At 35.2% G+C, this 25,684-nt stretch overlaps 1 protein-coding gene across 1 annotated transcript in view; it reads left to right on the forward strand.

Annotated features, from left to right (window-relative positions):
* Positions 1-25,684, forward strand: part of SRFBP1 (serum response factor binding protein 1) — a 66,004-nt gene that overhangs the window by 25,250 nt on the left and 15,070 nt on the right. The window contains exon 4 of the mRNA XM_042933811.1: positions 23,272-23,343. Within this exon, the coding sequence (XP_042789745.1) occupies positions 23,272-23,343 (72 nt within the window). The remainder of the gene's footprint in view (positions 1-23,271; positions 23,344-25,684) is intronic.

The following is a 25,684-nucleotide window of genomic DNA, read 5'->3' on the forward strand; positions in this document are numbered from 1 at the left end:
GCCATTTTGTTAGAAAAAAATCTCTACAGTGAAAAAATCTGCCTCCTCGGGCTTGTTAGAATGCAGAAGTGCTCTTGGTAGAATCTTCAGGTTGATGTAAATGCTGGACCTTATCTCTGACTATCTCTGGACATGTTAGAAGTGAGTAATTTTATGTGTTAGGAAGAGTTTAGATTTTTTTTTCTTTTTGTCTTAAAAGATATATCCCATTTTGATTGCTTGGGTTAAACAAGCAATTTTGTCTTGTTTTCTAAAACGTATTTCTGCTGTGAGAGCTAGGACTAGGTAATGACAGGATGGTTTTGGAGTTTCATTTGGCTAAATTATTTGATACTTACTGTTAAGTGAAATGCAAGTCTTAGAAATACTGAATTATATCAATTGTTTTAGTGTTTGCTCCCTGAGATTGTAGTTATTTTTGTATCAGTAATTTTTTTTCCTATCTTGATGAAAATAATTTATAGTAGAAAGATGTATGCAGTTTAATTTTGAGAATATGAAGATGTAATTTTAAACATGAAAGTCAACTTGGAACTGAAGTGAGACAGTACTATTTGTAGACATTTAGTAATTCTTTAACTGGCTGCCAGCAGAAAACCTGACACTAGTAAAATTTCCCAGTAGTAAGACTGATTTATTTTATTGTATCACTCTCCTGCTCAGGAGCCTAAATTAGCTTCCTCTGGTCTCCCACACCAAGTCTAATTCCTCATAGGTATTAAAAGCTTTTTTGTCACTTGGCCTTTCTCATATTGAGCAGCTTTCTCTTTCATCTCTATTTCTGTCTGCATATAACAGTCACCATTATATTTCCCACATGTACTTGGTGCATTCCTGTTTTTATGACTCTAGCTCCGAAAAGGCAACAGTCATCACCACCTCACACACACTCTTAGAAAACTAGAGTGAATCATTGTCACAGCCTTCACCAACCTCACAAACAGTGGTTTGGTTGGGGGAGGCAGGGGATAAATGCATGAAGATTCATGCCTGGGGAAATAATATCATAATGGATGGGAAATATGTACAATTTGAGAACAGTCCCACAGCCATTTGTATCTTTCTGTTGTTCCCACCATTGAGAAGTACAGTCCTAACCAGAAGTTGCCCTGCTTAACTTCATCTTCATGCACAAAAGTACTTAGCTAAGGAGTTTTTAACAGTGTGGTGCATTGTATCTTCCTTTGTGTTATCAGTTCAGGTCATTTGGATGTTACTTTGAAAATTAAACTCTCTTTTTGGTTGGCTTTTATTAAAAAAAATTTTTTTTTAACATTTATTCATTTTTGAGAGACAGAGAGAGACAGAGTGCGAGTCAAGGAGGAGCAGAGAGAGGGAGACACAGAACCCAAAGCAGGCCCCAGGCTCTGAGCTGTCAGCACAGAGCCTGACGTGGGGCTCAAACTCACGGACCGCGAGATCATGCCCTGAGCCGAAGTCAGACACTCAACCAACTGAGCCACCCAGGCGCCCCTATTTTTTTTAATTGAAGTATAGTTGACATACAACATTCTGTTCATTTCACGTATACAACATAGAGATTCAACATTTGTACACATTATAAAATGATCACTGTGGTAAATCTAGTTATTTTTTTGTCATCACACAAACTTATTACAAGTTTATTGACTATATTTCCTATGTTATACTTTTCTTCCCTGTGACTTCCTTATTGTATAACGGAAAGTCATAGCTATTAGTCTCCCTCACCTATTTCACCCATCCTTCCACTACTCCCCTCCCCTGTAGCAACCAGCAGCTTATTCTCAGGATTGATGATTCTGTTTCTGTTTTGCGTGTTCATTTAGCAGGTTTTTTAGATTCCACGTATGAGTGAAGTCATACGGTATTTGTCCTTCTTGGTCTGACTTATTTCACATAGCATGATACCATGTAGGTCCATCCATGTTGTCTCATACACATCACGTCTCCTTTATCCATTTGTCCATCAGTAGATACCTAGGTTGCTTCCATATCTGGTTATTGTAAATGATACTGCAGTGAACTTAGGGTGCATGTGACTTTTCAAATTAGTGTTTTCATTTTCTTAGCAGAATTGCCAGAAGTGGAATTGCTGGATCATGTGGTAGTTCTATTTTTTTTTTTTTTTTTTTTTTTTGAGGATGCTGTTTTCCACAGTGGCTGCACCAGTTTACATGTTCACCAAGAGTACATGAGGGTTTCCTTCTCTTCATATCCTCATCAACACTTGTTATTTTATTTATTTATTTATTTTTCTTGATAATAGCTAATCTGACAGGTATGGTGTAGTATCTCATTGTAGTTTGTCATTTCCCTGATGGTTAATGATTTTGAGCATCTTTTTAATGTACCTATTGGCCATCTATAGGTCTTCTTTGGAAAAAAAAAACATCTATTCAGGTCCTCCACCTGCTTTTAAATTAGAGGATTGATTTTTTTTTTTAATATTGAGTTTTAGGAGTTCTTTCTAATTTGCATTTTAAACCCTTATCATGTATGTCATTTGTGAGTGTCTTCTTCCATTGTGTAGGTTGCCTTTTTGTTTTGTTAATGATTTCCCTTGCTAAGCAAAAGCTTTTTGGTTTGCTATAGTCCTTGTTTCTTTATCTTTGCTTTTGTTTTTCTGGCCTATAGGCTGATCCCAAAAAATATTGGTGAAACCATTGTCCAAGAGCTTACTGCCTATGTTTTATTCTAGGGTTTGAGGTCTTAACATTTAGGGCTTGAATGCATTTTGAGTTTTGGTTTTGTTTGGTTTTGTTTGTGGTGGAAGGAAATGGTCCATTTTCATTCTTTTGCATGTAGCTGCCCGATTTTCCCAGCATTTATGGAAGAGACTGCCTCTTTCCCATTGTACATTCTTGTGTACTTTGTTATAGATTAATTGACCATACAGCATGGGTTTATTTCTGGGCTCTCTATTCTTTTTCCATTGGTTAAGTGTTTTTTGTGCCAGAACCATACTATTTTGATTACTATAGCTTTGTAGTATTGTTTGACATCTGGAAGTGTGATACCTCCTGCTTTTTGTTTTTACTCAAGATTGCTTTGGCTACTTGGGGTCTTTTGTGGTTCCATACAAATTTTAGAAATATTTGTTTTAGTTCTCTGAAATATGTGATTGGTATTTGGATAAGGATTACATTGAATCAGTGAATTGCTTTGGGTAGTATAGACATTTTAACAGTATTAATTCTTCCAGTCATGAGCATGGTATAACTTTCCTTTCATTTGTGCCATCTTCCATTTTTTTCATCAGTGTCTTATAGTTTTCAGAGAAGGTCTTTCATCTCTTTGGTTGAATTTAATCTTAGATATTTTACTCTTTTGGTGTAATTGCGATTGTTTTGTTAGTTTTTCTTTCTGATAGCTTGTTATTAGTGTGTAGAAATGCAACGGACTTTTTATACGGGCCTACCTCGTTTTATTGTGCTTCACTTTATTGCATTTCACAGATACTGCATCTTTTACTAATTGAAGGTTTGTGGTAACCCTGTGTTGAGCAAGCTTATTGGCACCATTTTCCAATAGCATTTTCTCACTTCACATCTCTGTGCCACATGTTGATAATTCTTGCAATATTTCAAACTTTTTCATTATTATATTTGTTATGGTGATCTGTGTTCAGTGAATATGACTTGCTGAAAGCTCAGATAATGGTTAGCATTTTTTAGCAACATTTTTTTTAAAATTAAGGAATGTACATTGTATTTTAGACATAATACTATTAGACACTTAATAGATCATTTGATTTCCTTTATTGTGATATTAATTTTATGTCAGTTGTCTAGAACCAGACCCACAATATCTCCAAGGTATGCCCATATTGATTATTGTATTCTACAACTTTACTGATTTCATTCAGTAGCATTATTTATATCAGACAAAATAGATTTTAAAACAAAGACTGTAAGAAGAGAAAAAAGGGTATTACCAAATGATGAAGGGATCAACCCAACAAGAAGATAGAACACTTGTAAATATTTATGCACCCAACATAGGAGCACCTAAATATATAAAGCAAATATTAACAGACACCAAGGGGGAATTTGATATTGACAATAATAAGGTAATAGTAGGGGACTTTAATAACCCACTTACATCAATGAATAAATCATCCAGACGGAAAATTAATAAGAAAACACTGGCCTAGAATGACACATTAGACCAGATGGACTTAATAGATAAATCAGAACATTCCATCCAAAAACAGCAGAGTTCACATTCTTCACAAGTGCACATTGAACATTCTCCAGTACAGATCGTATGTTAGGCCACAAAGCAAGTCTCAATTAATTCAAGAAAAATCATATCAAGCATCTTTTTCAACCACAGTAGTATGAAAGTAGAAATCAAATACAAGAAGAAAACTGGAGAAAACACAAATGTATAGAGACTAAACAACATGCTACTAAACAACAAGTGGGTCAGCCAAGAAGCCGAAGAGGAAATCAAAATACACCTTCAGACAAATGAAAATAGAAACACAATGCTCCAAAATCAATAGGATGCAAGAAAAGCAGTTCTGAGAGGGAAGTTTATAGCAATACAGGCCTACCTGAAGAAACAGGAAAATCTCAAAACAAGCTAACCTTACACTTAAAGTACCTAGAGAAAGAACAAAGCCTAGAGTTAGTCGAAGGAAGGAAATAATAAGGATCAGAGTGGAAGTAAACAAAATAGAGACTTAAAAAAAAAAACACAGTAGAAAAGATTAAAGAAACTAAGAGGTGTTTCTTTGTTTTGTTTTGTTTTGTTTTTTTAGTGTTTGCTTATTTTTGAGTGAGAGGCAGAGTGCACATGGGGGAGGAGCAGAGAGAGGGAGGGATACAGAATCTGAAGCAGGCTCCAGGGTCAGAGCTGTCAGCACAGACCCTGACACCAGCCTCACACTCCTGAACCACAAGATCATGATGTGAGCCAAAGTCTAATGCTTAACCAACTGAACCACCCAGGCACCCCAAGAAGTGTTTTCCTTCAAAAGATAAGCAAAATGGGTAAGTCGTTACAAAGAGTCCTCAAAAAAAAGGGACAGCCCCCAATAAATAAAATCGAAAATCAAAGAGAAGAAGTTAAAGCACATAGCACAGAAATACAAAGATCATAAGACTGTTTTGAATAATTCTGTGCCAACAAATTAGATAACCTATAGGAAATGGATAGATTCCTAGAAACCTACAATCTTCCAACACTGAATCAGGAAGATACTTAATATCTCAACAGACCAGTTGGTAGTAATGAAATGAATCAGTTATCAAAAAACCCCCTACAAACAGAAGTCCTGGAACAGATGGCTTCACAATTCTAAACATTTAAAGAAGAGTTAATTCCTTTTTTCCTCAAACTATTCTAAACAATTGAAGAGAAAGGAACTTTTCCAAAGTCATTCTACAAGTCCAGCATTACCCTGATAGACCAGACAAAAAGACACTACAAAAAAAACACACAAACTTAACAGGACAGTGTCCCTGATGAACAAAGATGCAAAAATCCTCAATTCAAAATATTAGGAAACTAAATTTAACAGTACAGTGAAAGGATCATATATCATGGTCAAGTGGGATTTATTCCGAGGATGAAAGGGTGGTTCAGTATCTGTAAACCATTCAGCATGATACACTACATAAGTAAAATGAAGAATAAAGATTATGGTTATCTCAAGAGATACAGAAAAAGCATTTGACAAATTCAGCATCCCCTTATGATAAAAACTCTCAGTGAAGAGGGTAAAGAGGAAACGTGCTTGAACATAATGAAGGCCATGTGTGACAAATCCACAGCCAACACACCCAGTGATGAAAGTTTGAAACCTTTCCCTCTAAAATCATGAACACAACAAGGATGCCCACATTCACCACTTTTATTAAACAATACTAGAAGTCCTAGCCATGACAGACGAGAAAAAGAAAAGAAGGGCCTCCAAATGGGAAAGGAAAAAATAAAACTCTCATTGTTTATTGTTGTCTTATACTACACATGGAAAACGTTGAAGTCCCCAATCTTTGTTTTAAAGTCTGTTTTATCTCATACAAGTTTTGTTCCCCCAGCTTTCTTTTCATTTCTGTTTGTGTAGATTATCGTTTTCCATCCCTTCACTCAGAAGTGAGTCTCTCCTAGGCAGCTTATAGGTAGGTGTTATTTTTTTTTTATCCATTTATTCATCCTCTGTCTTTGGTTGGAGCATTTAGTCTGTTTACATGTAAAATAATTATTGGTAGGAAAATAAATAAATAAGGTAATTATTGATAGGTATGTACTAACAATAATATTGTATTTGGTTGCCTTTTCACTCAGTGCCTGATATTCTGCACAATAGAAAACTCAGTAATATGTTTAAATATTCATATGCATATCTGTTATAAATAGGTTTTTAAAGAGGCTATAGCAAAGAACATTAAATTTTCTTTTTTTTTTTTTTTTTTTTTTTTTTTTTAGTTTTTATTTATTTATTTTGAGAGACCACATGAGTGGGGAGGGCAGAGAGAGAGAGACAGACAGAGAGAATATTCCAAGCAGGCTCCACATAGCCAGCACAGAGCCCAGCATGGGGCTCAAACTCACTGTGAGATCATGACCTGAGCTGAATTCAAGAGTTGGAGGACTAACATACTGAGCCACCCAGGCACCCCAAACCATTACATTTTTCTAATCAGAATGAAGATAAGTCTTTATCAAAGTTGTTTGTGAATTTTCTAGTTTCCTGTTTTTTATCCTTTATCTAACGTTAATGCTTTAGACTTTGTTGTTAGTTAATTTTTCATTTCAGGTTTAAGAATTTGAATTTCAAAATAAATTTGGCAGTGTGTTCATAACTTTTAAGATGTGGAAAAATATAATTAAAAAAAAACAACAAAGCCATTTGTGTCATTTCCTGAAATGTTTAACAAGTTGGGTTGATACGTTTTTGTACTCTCGTCTGTGTGTTTCATCTTAAAACTGGAAATATTTCCTATATGACTGCTGTGGGGATTAAATAAAATATGCAACATCAGTCTTCCTATCATAGTACTCTTTTAATATTTTTTTAAGATTTTTTAAAAATTTTTTTAATATATGAAATTTATTGTCACATTGGTTTCCATCAACACCCAGTGCTCATCCCAAAAGGTGCCCTCCTCAATACCCATCACCCACCCTTCCCTCCCTCCCACCCCACATCAACCCTCAGTTTGTTCTCAGTTTTTAAGAGTCTCTTATGCTTTGTAAGATTTTGAATCTGTAGTTTTTTACTCTATATAAATGACAACGAAATGTTTAAATTTTAAAAACTTGTTTTTTGTAGAGAGACAAAGACAGCATGAGTTGGGGAGAGGGACAGAGGGACAGGCGGGAGAGAGATGTACAACACGGAGACCAATGTGGGGCTCAGTCTCACAATCCCAGGATCATGACTTGAGCCAAAATCAAGAGTCAGATGCTCAATCGCCTGAGCCTGAGCCACCCACGCGCCCCTAGAGAAAATATTTAAGATAGCTGTTGCCTTTAATAGCCTTTTGTAAAGTTATGCTAAAACTATTCAGTGACAGTGTTCTTGAACAGAGATCTCTTAGAAATCCACTATACTACACAATCCATCATCATTGTCCACGTTGCGTCGTGACTTTAGACCAGAAGCTGAAATCATTCTTATTAATTTAGTTAGTACTGCAGGATTTAAAAAAAAAAAAAATTACCTAATATTATTTAGTCCTGTAATTTGCCAGAAAATTTCGCATACTTTTATAATGTCCTATCTGGGCTATTCTTACGACCAAGGCTCTTTATTTCAGGTCAACAGTAATACATTAGGTCTCTGCTTTTTTATGCCAGATGCTCTGCTACTGTATACAAATGTAGGAATTAATATGTTTGCCCTTGAGAAGTGTATAAAGAGAGAGATGGACATATGAACAGAATTTCAGTACAATGTACAAAACACTCATAGATGTATCAGAGGAGGGCCATTTAATATAGCTTTGCGGATTCAAGGAAGGCTTTCTGTAGCATGAAGCTGAGCCTTTAAAAGGTGACTGACTGTGACTTCACAAGTAATAAAATGTAGATTTAAATTTATATTGCTTTATTCTTAGTTTGAAAAGGTTGTGAAGGAAGTACTTAGAGAACCAAGAAATACAGTTTTTAGATTATTTTTCTAGTTTTCTTACAAGAAGTTCTGTGTTAAGTTCGATATTTATAGTCACATCTCAATGTGGGCAAGAGTAAAAATTAACTGGTGGGTTTTTTTTTTTAATTTTTTTAAAATATTTTATTTATTTTTGAGAGAGAGAGACAGAGTACGAGTGGGGGAGGGGCAGAAAGAGAGAGAGAGACAGAGTCTGAGGCAGGCCCCAGGCTCTGAGTTGTCAGCACAGAGTCCGACGTGGGACTCGAACTCATAAACTGTGAGATCGTGACCTGAGCCAAAGTCAGATGCTTAACTGACTGAGCCACCCAGGCACCCCATTTTTTTTTTATTTAGAAAAATAAGAAGTAGTAAACTTGAATGAAAGACATAGTTATTAAGTGTACTCTCTGCCATAGTTCCTGAATAGGGACAGTGTTTGCTGGCAGGTCTGGATTGTGCTATATACCCAATAGTGAGATAACAAAGATCTTTCTTTAACAATTCATAATACCTAGCAAGCATGTATAGCTTAAGTAAGTATTTTTTTAGCGTTTACCACATGCCATGTGATTTTCTAGGCTCCTGTGATACATCTGAGGGGGGGAAATTTAGACAGAGTTTCCTAATCTTTCATAACTTCTTTTTTGGGAGAATTGAGGAAGGCAACGTATTTTTTTTCTTCCAAATTTTTATTTAAATTCCAGTTAATACACAGTGTAATATTAGTTTCATGTTTAGAATTTAGTGATTCAACCCTTACATACAATACCCGGTGCACCTCACAACAAGTGCCCTCCTTAATCCTCATCACCTTTTTCATCCATCCCCCCACCCACTTCTCCTGTCATAACCATCAGTTGTCTATAGTTAAGGGTATGTGTCTTAGTCCTTGTCTCTTTTTTTCCCCCCGCTATGGTCACTTGCTTTGTTTCTTAAATTCCACATATGAGTGAAATCATATGGTATTTGTCTTTCTCTGACTTATTTCACATAGAATAATACTCTGTTCTCCATTCATGTTGTTGCAAATGGCAAGATTTCATTCTTTTTTATGGCCGACTAATATTCCATTGTGTATATATACTACAACTTTATCCATTCCTCAGTCGATGAACATTTGGACTCTTTCCATAATTTGGCTATTGTTGATGCTGCTGTAAACATCAGGGTGCATGTATCCCTTTGAATCAGTGTTTTTGTATTCTTTGGATAAATACCTAGTAGTGCAATTACTGGATCAAAGGACAATAGGTATTTTTAACTTTTTGAGGAACCTCCATACTGTTTGCTACAGTGACTGCACCAGTTTGCATTCTCACAAGCATTGTGAGAGGGTTCCCCTGTCTCCACATCCTTGCCAATACATGTTGTTTCCTGTGTTGTTAATTTTAGCTATTCTGACAGGTGTGAGGTGATATTGTAGTTTTGATTTGTATTTCTCTGATGGTGAGTGATGTCGAGCATCTTTTCATGTGTCTGTTGGCCAAGGGAAGACAACATATTAAGTTAATTATATATCATGCTAATAGATAATGTGCAATGGAAAAAACAGAGTAAAGTAGGAAGGATTAGGAGAGATGATGTGAAGTAGCAGTTTGATAAATGAGTCTGGGGTGCAGAAGAGATTTGGATTAGAGATAGTGACTTTGGGGAGTTGTTGACATTTATGTGATATTTCAAGTCAGGAGACTGGATGAAATCACTAAATACTAAATACTAGTGAATAGAAAATTACCAAGTACAGAATCTTGGTCCACTCTTAAGCCAGAGAGGAGAAGGGGAACTAGCAAAGGAGGCTAAGATAGAACAGCCTAGACTGTGGGTCCTCTAAGTCAAATGAAATTAAGGAGAAGGAGGAATTAATGTGTTAAAAGCTGGTGATTGTCAAGTAGGGGAAGAGCCAGATGGTACTGATACGCTGAGTAAGAGGAGTACTGAGATCTGTTCATGAGATTGAGCAACATGGAAGCCATTGGTGACTTTCACAAAAATATGCATAGGGGAATAATTGGGGGCAGAAGCCTACTTGCAATGGATTTAAGATAAAGAGCTTTTGGAGATAACTAGAGTTACAGTTATATGGTTCCCTAAAGGCTAGATTTCCCCAGGATTCTTCTGATAATTACCACCTGTCTCAGTTTAATTTTTAATACGGCATCATGTCACTCCCACATGTGTTCTGTTTTGAACAACAAATTATGCGGTCACTGGGTTTATGATCTCTTGCTGTCATTGTTTTATTTGACACCCAAGTTTGACCAGTAGTATCCCTTCTAAGCTGGCTATGTGACTTTTGAGAGAATCATTGTCTTTTTGAGAGAATCTGATTAGTTCTTCCTTTTCTGGCATAACAAAATGTTGTAGGGATTATACATTTCATATTTCCAATCTATAATCAGCCATTTCTCTAAGAAGCCCTGCTTCATTTCAGTGGCATTTAGAAACCAAGAGTTGAAACATGGATAGATTTTAACTGGAGACCAAGGGAGTGTAAAAGGTAGGTGACCGATGGCAGAAAGGCATTCCACAAATAAAAACTGAAAAAGCAGACAGTTACTAAAGATACTGACACTGGAGGAGGTAAAATTTTTGTAAATGTTATGTAAAGCTGGATGGCCTATGAGACCCTTCATAGTATATAATTGTATATACTATTACTGTATATATTATATATTGTTATATAATATAATAATTATACTATATACACTATGTAGTATATATAGTATATAATATATATTTATACTATATATATAATTATATATTCTATAGTATAATTATATATACTATATAGTATATAATAATACATATAGGAAAGATACATGGAAACCAGATAATGAAAGAGTTTGAATATAAGACTGAAGGTCTTTGTCTTTGTTCTGTATTCAGCATATTGACACAATGGGCCTTGGAAGTTGTTCGGCCTGGAGGCTGGAAACCCAGTTAGGCTGTTACAATACACATAATCCATAATGAAATCCTGAACCTATGGGTAGTCAGAAAGAGGGGACCAAATTCAACAGAATTACAGGAGAGAAAGTAAAAGGCGGGGAGGGTAGGAACATAACAGAAGCATGACGAAGAGGCCCACAGTGTCAGATTACTCTAAGCTGTCTCATCTGAGTAGCAGAGGCTGGAGATGCCATTAATTGCAGTCGGGAACACAGGAATAGGTGAAGGAGGAAGATGGAGATATTTTATTTGGAAAAAATCCTTTGGCAGTATGATGACAGAGTATACCTTATTGAAGTTCCATCTGGTAGAAATGTATTTAGGAAACAGTAGAACAATATTTAGGAACAGAGTTTTTTGTTGTCACTGAAGGGTAACCATAATGAGATTTCCATCTGGAAAAGCATGAAGATTTGGATGTCAGTAGCTCTCACGGGTTATTTCAGATTCTCTATTTCAGAGAAATGCGTTTCTTTCCTCATTTCCAAATAGACAAAAAAAAAAAAAAATCTTTAAGAATTCAGACTTCTCTTGTCACCCTTTAATTCCTTGTGTCCAGTATTAGCCCCTCATAAGCTAAACATACTCCAATTTTAATCACATTTTGGAGAATACAAACATATTTTGTATTTTATTAAGTTAAAAGCCCAACTTTAATGAGAGCCTCTTGGAATTAAAAATGTCAGCATGGTTACTGCGTCCAAGTTATTTTTGTCTTGACTCAGTCTCCCTCCCCACAGCCTGATACAGAACAGTTTGGATGCAAACATACTTTCTCCCTTGAGTGAGAGACAACACTACACTGGTTATCTAGTTTTGAGTCAGTATACTCAGTACTCTGGAGAGAACAAAGACAAGGAGATAGCCAAATAGTCAAAATTGGGATTACCTAATTCCAGTTACATTTGCTATTTTGAATATAAGCAAAGCAGTAGCATGCAGCATAGTCTGGAATAAAGGAACTGGAATATTCTGGTGAATCTTATTGGTGGATGACTACTTTTAATGTAGGAAACTTGAGCAACTTTAGTTGAATGTGATTAGGAAAGAATGAAAACAATTTCTAATATATCACCACTGACAGGATATGGCAAAAAGCAAACTGTGGGGATTCCACGCTTAGCTCTATTGTAATTCTTTGAATGGATCTCTTAAACTTTCTTGGATTATCATTTCTTCTTAGGCTCATTGATTCACTAGCATTCATAATAAGAGAAGCTGTTATGCTCAGTTACAGATTATTACTGTTCAAGGATATCAATTAAGATCAACAAAAGGAAAAGGCACATGAGGGGAAAGTCCAGAAGACACCAGGCATAAGCTTGTAGCCTGCATCCTCTCCCAGTGTAGTCACATGGTCACACTCCCAGCAATGTTGTGTGACAACACTTGCAAAGAGTTGCCAACCAGGAAACCTCACTTGAGTCATGGTGCCCACATTGTTGGGAGCCAGTCACGTAGGCATGAATTAATCTGCATGACTGTCCTCCTCAACTGCTAAGACTTAAGCCTCCCAGAGCAAAGACATAGCCACCATCAATCACATAAACTATCTGATCACATTGGTTCTATGTGTACATATCCAAGCGCTCTGAACTCATCCCAAAGAGCTAGTCAGTGGCCAGTCCTGAGGATAAACCTTTCTCAGTTACATGAAGTTTGAGCATCCCAGGTCTGCTGAGTTAGCCCTTTCCTGCATGGGGGTAGAATTATTCATTAGCTTAAGTCTCTTATATTTCCAGTGTTTTAAGGAATGGATTGCTAACTACTCTCATATAAATTGTATAGAATTTAATGCTTTATTTAATGTTTAAAATGGTTTGGATAATTCTATTTGAAAGCTTAAATAAAAGAAATTATACTGATGCTAGAAAATAAAGCTGGATTGAATGTCTAACAGTAAAAGAAGGTGTGTCTTGCACAAGTCAACACAGAGCCCTGCTCCCCTGACGAATGAACTCCCAAGTGAATAAACTCCAAGATTTTCAAACTTCAGTAATTTTAAGGAAACCTAAGGAAAAGAAACTACTTAAGCCCAGTTTCAGAAGCTAAGTTTAGTTAGTATTTGATTAGTAAATCACTGATCATTTTTGTTTCTCTTGTGTTGGTGATAAATTTAAAGACCTTTTTTTTTTCAAAAAATGAAAACCCTTCATAGGATTTCTGTACTGTTGAGTAAAATTGCTCAAGTTTTGCTTGTCTAATTTAGTGTGAGTCTTTCTTGCACTCATTTTAAAGTTGTTTAGTGCAGTATTCCGTATTTAGCACCTGCAGTATAACTGTGGTATCTTCATTTTCCCATTATTTATCCGTGATCCGTGGTTTTCTAGTTGAGAATGGTTTCATTTGTGGTTTTTTGTTTTTTCTTTTGTCTTTTGTAACGTTTTTCCTTTTTTTTGGGGGGGGGGGTCATTTAATGTGTTAGGCCATACTTATTTGACTCAGAAATGTTCAAAACGTTTTCCTAAATTGAAATATATCTAGGTATTTTTTCCCTAAGTCTGTAGCATATGACTTTGATACAAAATCAAATTTCCATATGGAGTAATGGATTTTGTTCTTTTGAAATTGTAGAATATTTGAGATGATTATATTCAATCTAAAATAAAGACCTTTTTAAATTTTTTTCTCATCGTTTTTAATGTTTTTATTTATTTTTGAGAAGAGAGAGACAGAGCATGAGCGAGGAAGGGGAGAGAGGAAGAGGGAGACACAGAATCTGAAGCAGGCTTCAGGCTCTGAGGTGTCAGCACAGAGCCCGATACGGAGCTCAAACTCACAAGCCGTGAGATCATGACCTGAGCTGAAGTTGGACGCTTAACCAACTGAGCTACCCAGGTGCCCGGACCTTTTTAAAATTTAAGAGAAATACTTTTCTCTGCAAAAAGGCTTTGGAATTTATTTTGTATGAAAGAAAGCTAAGTGTTCCTTTCTGGTTAGTCATTTTATATAGAATTAACCCCATACACTAGAAATATCGTAGTGCAAAATTATCATACAAGCCCTGAACTGGTGTGTTTTCTTTCAATTTCTAATGAATATTTTTTTCACCATGTTCATGTGTGGTGCGTGCAGGGACCAGATAACCTTTCAACACCAAGTACATATAAAATACATTACTTAGCTGCTATGTAAAATATCTGTTGCTGGGTGTAAAAATGGATCTTAGTTTTACAGTTGGTATGAAATCTTTTCTCAGAAAGAATATAAATCTTTTAGCTGGCTTATTAGCTAAGGTAGTTTCCCACCCATTCATAATATGATATGTAGGTTTCAATGAGTCCCTAAGTCATATTTTACCTTCTCCTATTCTCCCAGTTATTTGTTCTTACCTTTGCTTCATAAAGAAAATGCCCACACGTGCAACTGAAACTTTATTCGCAAATCCTGAATTGGCCATTTCTATTGATAAGAGATTTTACTGACCTCCTTTAGATTTTCTCTTTTCTCACTAACAAATAGGCATTTTAAATTTCTTTACTCTGGTCCAGTCCTTTCAACAAATGTCTTATACTGGAATCTAGGGGCAAAGATGTGTAAGACACTTTTCTTAACCTGGAAGAACCTTACACTCTGTGTTTTTCATTCCTTTTTTATATCAGGAAAATGGAAGGCAGAGGTTAATATAAGCATAACTTATTCGGTGACTGTTTTGTATAATGCCTAAAACCATTTCGTTTGGACTAGATAGCTTACTACCTGGCCATGTTAAAGTTTGCTTCCTTCTTATGTTCTTGAAGCAGAACTGTTCCCAACAAGCTGGTTAGAATGTACTTTCACTTCTGAATAGTTAGCCAAAAAGCTGGAATTGTCTCATCTCTTTATTGTTCAAGCCTCTAAATATCATTTGTACTTTCAGAGCTCTCTACTTTTTTAACTAAATTAAGGCTTTTTGGAGTTTTATCCCCAAACCTTGCAATTTCACTTGTTTTTCAAACTTTTGTGGGGAGCCATTCATTTATAACAAAGAGAGTAGATGTATTGTCAGGTAAGACACACCACAGCGGAAAATCCTAAAAATTACCCATCATCCAAAGCATTCTTTGAAAATTGTCAATTACTTCAAATTTTAAATAAATAAATAAATAAATAAATAAATAAATAAATAAATTCCCTATCTTCGCAATTAAAATCACTGATCTAGTGGACCTTAGTGGAATTTGCTATAGCAACTGGCTTTCATAATCCATTTGAAGTGTAATTCATTCTTAAAATATGACTAAAATCATATGGCCAAATTACAACCTATTTAGTTTTTCATACAATCCAAGAAAAATGAAAATGTTGTTTAAAACTTCTCACTTTAAAAATGTATTAGAGGGGACTCTTGAATGGCTCGGTCATTTGGGCATCAGACTCTTGATTTCTCTCAGGTCATGATCTCAGGATTCCTTGGTTCAAGCCCTGTATTGGGCTCTGCACTCCCAGCATGGTGCCTGCTTAGAATTCTTTGTCTCCCTCTCTCTGCCCCTCCCCTGCTTGCACTGTCTTTCCTTCTCTCTGTCTCAAAGTAAATAAACAGTTTTAATAAATAAATAAATAAATAAATAAATAAATAAATAAATGTATATTAGATATTCTGAGTCAGAAAGTACATAAATCTAGAATTTAGAGCAATGAGAGACAGTTTGTGAGTTTTGAAAGTTTAACATGAACTTCCCAAGTAAACTCCACAACACACTCTGAGAAGGATGCAAAAAGGTTATGGGTTAAATTTCCTCTTACCATGCTGAAGGGAATACTAACATTTGAGGTGCTATCTATCCATTTGTGATACTACATCAAGAAGAGTCTTATTTAAAAGGCAGTGCCTGATTTCTTGTGAATAAACATATGGGAAGGGAGGATAACTTCATAATATAATATTTAATGGTGTTTTTGCATGGTCTAGAAAGACATTGGATTTATTAGATTCTCCGTGCCTACTTACGATAGCACTAAACCGAAATTTTAGTTTGGGTACAGCATCCCTACCCATATAGGTTTGCTATTTAAACATGATTTAAAAGTTTTGTATGAACTATAACTTGGGAGGTAGCATTCCCTATGTTGTCATGTGGTTACATTTAAAACTAAGGCAATAACCAACTTGGCTCCAAGAGTGAGTATTGTCATAAGGAAAGGTTAAGCCATCCATATTGCATCTTAATTTACTTTGGTAATTTCATAACTTGGTATTAAGATACTTAATTCTGGGCATTATTTATGGTACATTGTGCTTGTCCAAATAATACAGCGTAATGAATTACTTTGTAATATGAAGATTGGTAGGAGATAGAAAGTTTGTTAGTTTCCTAGTGCTGCTGTACAAATTATCACAGATTTGATGGCTTAAAACAAGAAGGATATTTTATCCTAGAGTTCTAAAAGTCAGAAGTCTTAAAACAAGGTTGTCAGCAGGGCTGTATGCCTTCTGGAGACCCTAAAGAATCATTTTGCTGCCGTCTTCAGCTTTTACAAGCCACTTGCCTTCCTGCCCTCATGGCCCCTTCCTCCATCTTCAAGGCATGTTTGGGAAGCCATTCAGCCTAGTACAGAATGTGTAAATAATAGGTGCTTATGTTGTAAAACTAGGGGTTTATTATAACCCTAATTTGTGTTTGCGGGTTGTACTATCAAAGATACAAATGTAAACAGTTGTCCTTCTTCATTCTGAGAATATGCTCCGTACTTAATAGTCAATTTTCAAAGGTGTTATATTCCTAAAAAGCTCCCTTAGTTTTGATTGCAGCATTTGTTAAGTTTATTGTCTACTATGTGTCTGGGGCCTTTGATATTTTGCAAAACAATGGATAAGATAAAAAGCAGGTACTCTGGTTCTTGCTGTTTGAGTAATAAACTGTCCTTTGTTTCTGGCCCAGGAGTTTTGTGTCTACTGCTGTCATCCATCAGACTATGCCAGGCTAACCTGTTAACTTTCAAGGAGGGTAAATTCTCAGACCCTTCACAGATCTTGATAATGGCTGTTGTTTATAATTAGCCCAAAAAATGCCCAGTCTTTTTTAGTGGCAACATTTCTTTAAATATATTCAACATTGTTAAATTCAGATCAACTTCAGTCTGTACTTCTCTTTTAAGTGTATTGTGTTTATTTTTTTTTTAATTTTTTTTTTTTTAACGTTTATTTTTGAGACAGAGAGAGACAGAGCATGAACGGGGGAGGGTCAGAGAGAGAGGGAGACAGAGAATCTGAAACAGGCTCCAGGCTCTGAGCAGTCAGCACAGAGCGCGACACGGGGCTTGAACTCATGGACCGCGAGATCGTGACCTGAGCTGAAGTCGGACGCTTAACCGACTGAGCCACCCAGGCGCCCCGTATTGTGTTTATTTTGAACCTTTGTAACATTTTCCCTGTAGTAGTTCTGAAAGACCACAGAAGTTGCCAAAATTACCTACTGGGATTGCTCAGCACCTCACATTTATTAAAAAACATTTATTTTTTTGTGTTGAAAAGTACATCAAACACAGCTTATAGAAATCATTACTGCTTCATTTAAAACTAGAAGGTTCTTACACAGTAGCAGGTTCTTATGATGTTCAAATGGTCATATGACATTGGAAACCATGAAATACGGTTTACTTTTGTGTTAGTTTTCACATGAATGCTTTTAAATATGGTGAAGATCTTTTGGATTACATCATAGAAGCAATAAAATAAGTAGTGATCTAGTAGAAGCACTAATTAATTGGTCTTACCACAAAATAACTATAGGACCTTGGACAAATCACATGATTTAATTGGGTCTTCTTTTCCCTTTGATAAAGAATTGAACAAAGATAATTTGGGTTCCTTTTAGTTTATTTAGCATTTGTTCATTTATTTTCGTACCTTATTTTTATTTATATAGTTGTTTTAACAATAAAAACCACTTTAGGAGTGCCTGTGTGGCTCAGTTGGTTAAGCGTCTGACTTCCGCTCAGGTCAGTCTCACGGTTCATCAGTTCAAGGCTCGCTTCGAGTGAACTCAAGCCCCACTTCAGGTTCTGCGCTGACAGAATGGAACCTGCATGGAATTCTCTGTCTCTCTCCCTCCCTCTCTCTGCCCCTTGCTTATTACTCTTTCACTCATGCCCTCTCTCAAAACTAAATACATTTTTAAAAGATTCAGGAATCCTCATTTCATTAAAAAAAAAAAAAAAGAATAAAAACTACTTCCTATAAATTCCAAAATATAGTGTTTCCTTATTAATTTTCAGAAACCCTGAAATTTCTGTTTATATTTTCCCTTTCTGAAGAGTTGTTTGAGGATTTTGTTGTTTTTTAAAAAATTCCTGGTAGGAGAGCTTTTTTGTTTATAGGTTGATTTTCTTTAATTCCTACTTCTTCATTGTGATCAGGGAGTATTCATATTTTGCTTGATAATACTTACTTTACTTTGACTTAATATTTGATCAATTGTTTAATGTTCCATGTATGCTTGAGAAGGTATAATTTGTATTATAAGAGCATAATGTTCGTAACAAATCCATAAGACAGATAGATATACCTTATTAGGTTAAGACTTTCTAATGCCTTTTTCCTCTTATTTTGAGATCTGTTGAATGGAGAGTGTTGTGTGAAAGTCTTCTGTTAGTAACGTATTTCTATTTCTCCATATCCTGTAGTTTTCTGTTTGTCTTGTTTCATTTTTTCTTTTTTTTTTTTTTTAATGTTTATTTATTTTTGAGACAGAGAGAGACAGAGCATGAACGGATGAGGGTCAGAGAGAGAAGAAGACACAGAATCTGAAACAGGCTCCAGGCTCTGAGCTGTCAGCACAGAGCCCGACGCGGGGCTCGAACTCACGGACCGCGAGATCATGACCTGAGCCAAAGTTAGGCACTTAACCGACTGAGCCACCCAGGCGCCCCATTTTTTGTCTTTATCTAAATTATTTTTTATCTGATACATGATCTCAACTCTTGTTTTCTAATTGTTTCTATTTGCCTCATGTATCTTTGCAAATTCCTTTATTTTTAGCGTTTTTGAATAACATTTTTGTGTGTCTCATATATATGGCGTAGACTTAGGTTTTGCTTTTTGATCTAGTCTGGACATCTTTTCCTTCTAGTAGGTACATTAAACTAATTCACATTAAAATATACTCCTTGTGTTCTCAACTCTGTCATATAATATTTTACATTCTAATTATTGGGTATTCTATGTTGTATTTGTCTAGATGTCTCTTTTTGCAATGTTTAAGAATTTTGTGGTATTTAGAAAGATACATATTTTTGTTCCATGGTTTATTTATCTTTGTATTTACATATTTTATATAGTGCCCTTACTTTCCCATTTTCTTATGTAATATTTTACTTTTCAGTCCATTTTAAACCCTGTCCTTTGACTCCTGCATATTACCTAAACAGTAGTCAATGAGTGATCTTATTCTACTCTTCCTTTCTCTCCTATTTTTTCAACTGCATTTTCATCTTACTTAGATTATGTCAAGTTTACCTTCAATTCTTTATCCTGTGCCCCCATATTTGTTTTCATTATAGCTCGGCAAATAGATACTCATCATCAGTCCTTCTACCAAAGTTATCTCTTGTTGGCCAAAGCTTTTCCTCTTGAAGATTCCTCTGGAGAGGCAGATGTGTGCAACATTCTCTGAATTTTTGCAGGTTCAAAACTTTTTCCTGTAGACTTGATACTTGTAGAGCAGCTTGACTAGGTATAAAATCCTTGGCTTGAACCTGCTTACCTTGAAAATGCTTCTCTGAACTCACTTTGAATATTATTCTTGATAACAACCTTTATTTTCTTACTCTTAAACTAAATTGTTATTTTTGCCTCCAGTCTCTGAAGATTTTTTTCTTTGTTTTTAATGTCTAATGGCTTTACAAAGATAGGTTGCATTATTGATCATTGCAACTCATTTTAGCTTTTCTGTTTTTTAAGTTTTCTATTGTTTGTTTTCCCAGATTTTTAGAATCACAGTTTTAAGTATTGGTTTCTTTCATTGTTTTGTTTTTCATCTTCAGAGATATCAATTATAGATATGTGGGATCCTCCTTTGCTGTTTTCTTTATCTCATTTTCATTTTCTTGGTAGTTTTCTTGACTTTCTTCAAAAATTATTTTTCTTTTTTTAATGTTTATTTATTTTTGAGACAGAGCATGAGAAGGAGTGGGGCACAGAGAGAAAGGGCAGAGGCTCCGAAGAGAGCTGTGCACAGACAGCAGAAAGCCCGATGAAGGCCTTGAACTTACGAACTGTGAGATCATGACTTGAGTTGAAGTCGGGCACTCAACCAACTGAGCCTCCCAGGTTTTGGTTTTTGTTTTTAAGTTTATTTATTTATTTGGACAGAGAGAGCATGCAAGCAGGGAAAGCGCAGAGGGAGGGGGAAGCAGGCACTATGCTATCAGCTCACAGCCAGCATGAGGCCCGAACTCATTGAAACTGTGAGATTATGACCTGAGCTGAAATCAAGGGTTGGATGACGCTCAACCAGCTGCACCACCTAACTGCCCCAGTTGATTTTCTTCAAGATGCTTTATTGAATTTTTCTTTGAATCTGTTCTCCATCTCTGAGATGTTTTATTTTTCTTTTCTTTTTATTTCCTAAACTTTATCAGCTGTTCATGTATTTCTTTGTTCTGCCTGTTTCTGTTCTTAGTGTCTTAATTTCTAATTTTGCATATTTTTTGTATAAATCCAAATGTTTGTTTGAGACTCCCTAATACAGTTTGGAGGGTGTTTACAGTTTTTGTTTGTTTCATAATTTTAGGAGAGAATCTATGAAATAAAGTGTTTTTATTTACATTTTCTGTTTTCTTCTTTCCTTAATTTTATATGAATTTAATTTTTTTTGAAATCCTAGCCATCTGGATCCACCATATATCATTTTTTTAATGAATGTTGATAAGGAGGAATTAGTTTACCTGTCTTTTCTTTTGTCTCCAAAGGGCCCTTAATTTCTCTCTCTTTCCTCCTTTACCTTCATCATTATATCTGAAAGGAGGAACAAAGCCCCTATTTATCTGATTCTGTGCCTGCTTCTTGAGGCCCCTGCCTTCAGAACCACTTGATTTCAAGTCCTCCCTTGTAGCCACTGCTATAAATTACCAAGTCTCAGTCTTGTATCCATTTTGACTCTCTGTAGTTTTTGTTTTCTAGTGGTGCTTTTTGTCTGTCATTCGTGTATGTCCTTCACTCACGTTTTTTTTTCTCCCAGTGTCTTCTTAATCTTGTATTCCCTGGCTTTTTGTGTGCACAAGATTGTGATGCAGTGAGTGCTCTGTTGAATTTGGTGTTAAGTTTCTCAACTTGATGTTTTGAAGTTTCCGTTATCCTGTATCTCCTAATAATGAAGAAGGCATGGTTCTTGTAGTCCTTGTTGAATTTATTCTTTAGGAAGGAGTATGTGGATGGTTTGAGATTTAGGCAACATCATTCCCTTCTGGAAGCATTATGTTCATATTTGCAATAAAATTTAACTGATTCACTCTTTAGAATGACTTTTTCACTTACAGAGTAGAAAAAAGTACTTAGAGCCAGCCATTGACAAAAGCAGGGCAAGTCTTAAGATTTGGATTTTTTTTTTTAGCTGTACTGTAAATAATTTTACTGACGTTAAACTACCTCGGGGAAGCTAATCTTTCATATTAATTCATCAGTTCCTGAAGGCGTATTATGTATACATACACACACACACACACACACACACACACACACACACTTAAAAGTAAGAGTCTTTTTATGCTGTTTATATAGATTTTTTAAATATTTATATTAGTGTACAGTCATATTAGTGTATATACAATAAGAATGAATATTCTCAGAAACCGTGCTTTCTAATCTTTATGACATTGGATCATAATTATCAATATTTAATTTTTTTTCCATTTTCCTCTTTCCAAAAACATAGTTTTACACAGCTCTTTAATATAGAATATGTGGACATTTTTCAGGAGATACACAAGTCAGTACGTACAAGGATATCATTCTGCTCCTATTTATTAAAAGATAAAAATCAGAAAATATGTCCAATAATAAAAGTTTGGTTAAACAAATAAGGACAGTGATGTAAGAGAATGGGAAAAAAAAAAAGGATAAACATTTGCCCTGTCATTAGATGATAAAGCTAGCTCACAAAATGCTATGGTTCTATTTTTATTTAAAATATAAATTAAATCATTTTCGTGTAATAGTACCTACACAGTTTTTACCATATCACACACGTCTACCTCACTGTCAGTCAATGTTGTTTTAAAACCAACTAGCTGATTTTTTATTTAGCTGTCTTCTCAACAATATTATGAAAAAAAAATATGCAAATGTTCACTGTATTTTTTCCTGCACAATAGAATAACTTGATAGCTGTTAAGAGAAACTTCATTTTTGTATGGTCTAAAGTCACCCTTTGTTACTTAGTGAAATGTATATCAAACTTAAATTCTCTTAAAGAAGCATGTAGTAGAGTGTGTAATAGAATTGTAACCATGTAAATAAACAGTGCTAGTAATTTTACTTATTTTTTCTCTGCTTTTCTGTTTTTCAATTTTCTAAAATAAACTCTTTGCATAATATAAAAGTATTGTGTTGGTTAGATTTTTTAATAAATAATTAAAATTAAGTATTTCTCTATAAAGATTTACATTTTGATATAAAATGATATAATTGCCTATGTCCTGAAATGTCATTGAAATAAGTAATTTCTTTGAATCTTGAAATCTTTTTTTTTTTTTTAATTTTTCTTTTTTAACGTTTATTTATTTTTGAGACAGAGAGAGACAGAGCATGAATAGGGTAGGGGCAGAGAGAGAGGGAGACACAGAATCGGAAGCAGGCTCCGGGCTGAGCCATCAGCCCAGAGCCTGACGCGGGGCTCGAACTCATGGACCGTGAGATCATGACCTGAGCTGAAGTCAGACGCTTAACCGACTGAGCCACCCAGGCGCCCTGAATCTTGAAATCTTAAATTAACATTTTGAATTATTTTAATCTTATTTCAGTTAAAGAGTTTTTATTATGCTAGAGATTTCTTGGCACATTGAATTTTCTGGCTTCCTTGGAATCTGAGTGTAATTATCTTAGGAGGATTAGCTCTTAAATTCCTTTTTCTGTGGTTTTTCAGAGTATGATAATTTATTACTATGATAGGAGTTATTCTTGTCTAAAAACTAAGAACTTATTTAATATCAAATTTCTTAAAAGCAAAACATGGGAAGGAATGTACCTCATAATAATTAGTAATGAATGATGCTTTAAAATTAGATTCATAACTAAAATTACTTTATTTTTTTTATAGGAATTGAAACCTGATATAGTAACTAAATCTGCTCTCGGTGATGATATCAACTTCGAAAAAATCTGCAAAAAGGTATATCTATAATTGGTTGACTTTCTTTTTCTTGTCACCCTTTTCCTTGAAGAGAAAACTTACCAACCAGCCAGTTACTATTAATGTATGATGATTTTTCCCCACTTGAGCTCCAATATTGCCACTAAAAAAATATTTTATGGTAATTTATGAATACTACTTTGCTTGTAACATCACGCCTTCAAAGTCCTCAAAGGTATGTTGAACTTAAAATGTGGCATTTATGTGAGACAATTAGTCTCTTATTCTTACTAATGAGTACAAAGAGTATTTTTATTTTTTTCCAAGTAATTTTTGTTACTAATTTATTTAATCAACATATTTACTGCTCTGTGAAAGATTATTTTTACCCCTGTTTTTACAAATGAGGAAACGGAAGATCAGAAAGCATGGAGTGAGCTGAGTCAAGGAGACTACTGTTATGTGGCACAGTTAGGACTGCAAACCAGTTCTGCTCCGTACTATTCCCCCCCCCCCCCCCCCCCCCGCTTTCTCTTTCCCTTCCTGTTTCCCCTTTTTCATTTCCACTCACTCTGTAGTGTCTACATATAAGAGTTCCAACCTGAAAACAGATTTTGGATTAATTGATGTTTTTGTGTTTTTCTATTTTCACTTTCATTGGCATTTGTTCTAACCCGTATTGCTTCTTGTTTCATGCATTTGTGTTCATTTTGCTCTTTTTCTAGTTTCTTAATGTGGAAACTTCAGGCCCTGATTTTAGACCTTTCCTCTTCTGTAACAGAAGCACGTTGTGCTATAAAGTTACCTCTAAGCACTCTTTTACCTGCACCCTTAAATTTGGTATGTTGTATTCTCGTCTTCTTTGAGTTCAAAGAACTCAATTTTTCAAAGAACTTAATTTTCCTTTGAAACTTAATCTTTGACCTGTGGTTTAATTCTAAGTGTATTGTTTAGTTTCTGAGCAATTAGGGGATCTTCTAGGTATCTTTTCATTACTGTTCCCTTTATGATCCATGAGCACATTTTCTCTGATTTTTATTTGTGTTATGGTTGAGAACGTGCCTTACCTTGGTGAATATTTCCTGTGCACTTGAAAACGATATGTTTTCTCTTGGGATCAGTGTCCTAAAATGTCAGGTAGGTCACTTTAGTTGTTGGTGTTGTTCAGGTGATTTCTTTCTTTACTGATTTTCTGCCTACTTGTTTTATTGAGTGCCAAGAGACACGTGTTGGAATCTCCAACTATGAATGTCAATTTGCCCACTGACTTCTCTACAATTGGTATGAGACATGTCAAATTTTAAAGCATTTTTTTAAAAAATGTTTATTTATTTTGAGAGAGAGAGAGTGCACACACAGATGGGGTAGGGATAGAGAGAGAGACAGAGAGAGAGGGAGAGGGAATCCCAAGCAGGCTCCATGCTCAGCACAGAGCACTACACAGAGCTTGATCCCATGACCATGAGATCATGACCTAAGCCAAAATCAAGAGCTGGACTGAGCCACCCAGGCACCCCTGAATTTTAAAGCATTTTAAGATGGTAAGAACATAAAAGAGTTTTGTTTGTTTGAAGGGAGGGAGAGTTTGTTGTTGTTGTCATTGTCCAACATTAACCAAAAAAAAAAAAAACACTTAAGTCTTGAATGTGGTTTTACAACAGCCTATTTTGTAGCAGCATAATTTTACAGTAATTTTTCATAGGATTTTATTCATGAAGAGAAGGAAAAAATATGACCCTATTATGGTTTTAAACTGTAGTTTGGTCTGTATCTCAGGCATAATGGTGACATACATGTTAAATAGAATAGTGATAACTGTAAAAATATCATAGAATGTATTTTTGTTTTGAGAGTTTAAAAAAATAATCTTTTAAGATTTTACTGAAATAAATTTTTCGAACTTTCTGGATGCTAAATTTGAATTCTAGAAGTATTTCATTAATGTTTCACTTACGGTGAGACTAAAAAGCAATGTAGTATCCTAATAATAACGTTTCCATTTAAACTCTTAACAGTAAAACTTGGCAGTATTTGAAAATACCCACGATAAAAAAATCCAATGTTTGTATTTTTTTTTTTTTTTAAATCTTCCTAGCCTGATTGTTTTCACTTTGGAAGGTTAATATTAGTACACGTGTCATGTACATTTTTTAGGAGTGCCTGGGTGGCTCAGTCAGTTAAGCGTCCGATTTTTTATTTCTGCTAGGTCATGATCTCATGGTTTGCTGGATCAAGCCCCATATCGGGCTCTGCACTGACAGCACGGTGCCTGCTTGAGATTCTCTCTCTCTCTCTCTCTCTCTCTCTCTCTCTCTCTCTGCCTACCCCTGCTCACACATGTGCGCGTTTTCTCAAAAAATAAATATTTTTTTTAAAGCAC

Source organism: Panthera leo, chromosome A1 (genome assembly GCF_018350215.1).
Source record: "Panthera leo isolate Ple1 chromosome A1, P.leo_Ple1_pat1.1, whole genome shotgun sequence".
Lineage (NCBI taxonomy): Eukaryota > Metazoa > Chordata > Mammalia > Carnivora > Felidae > Panthera > Panthera leo.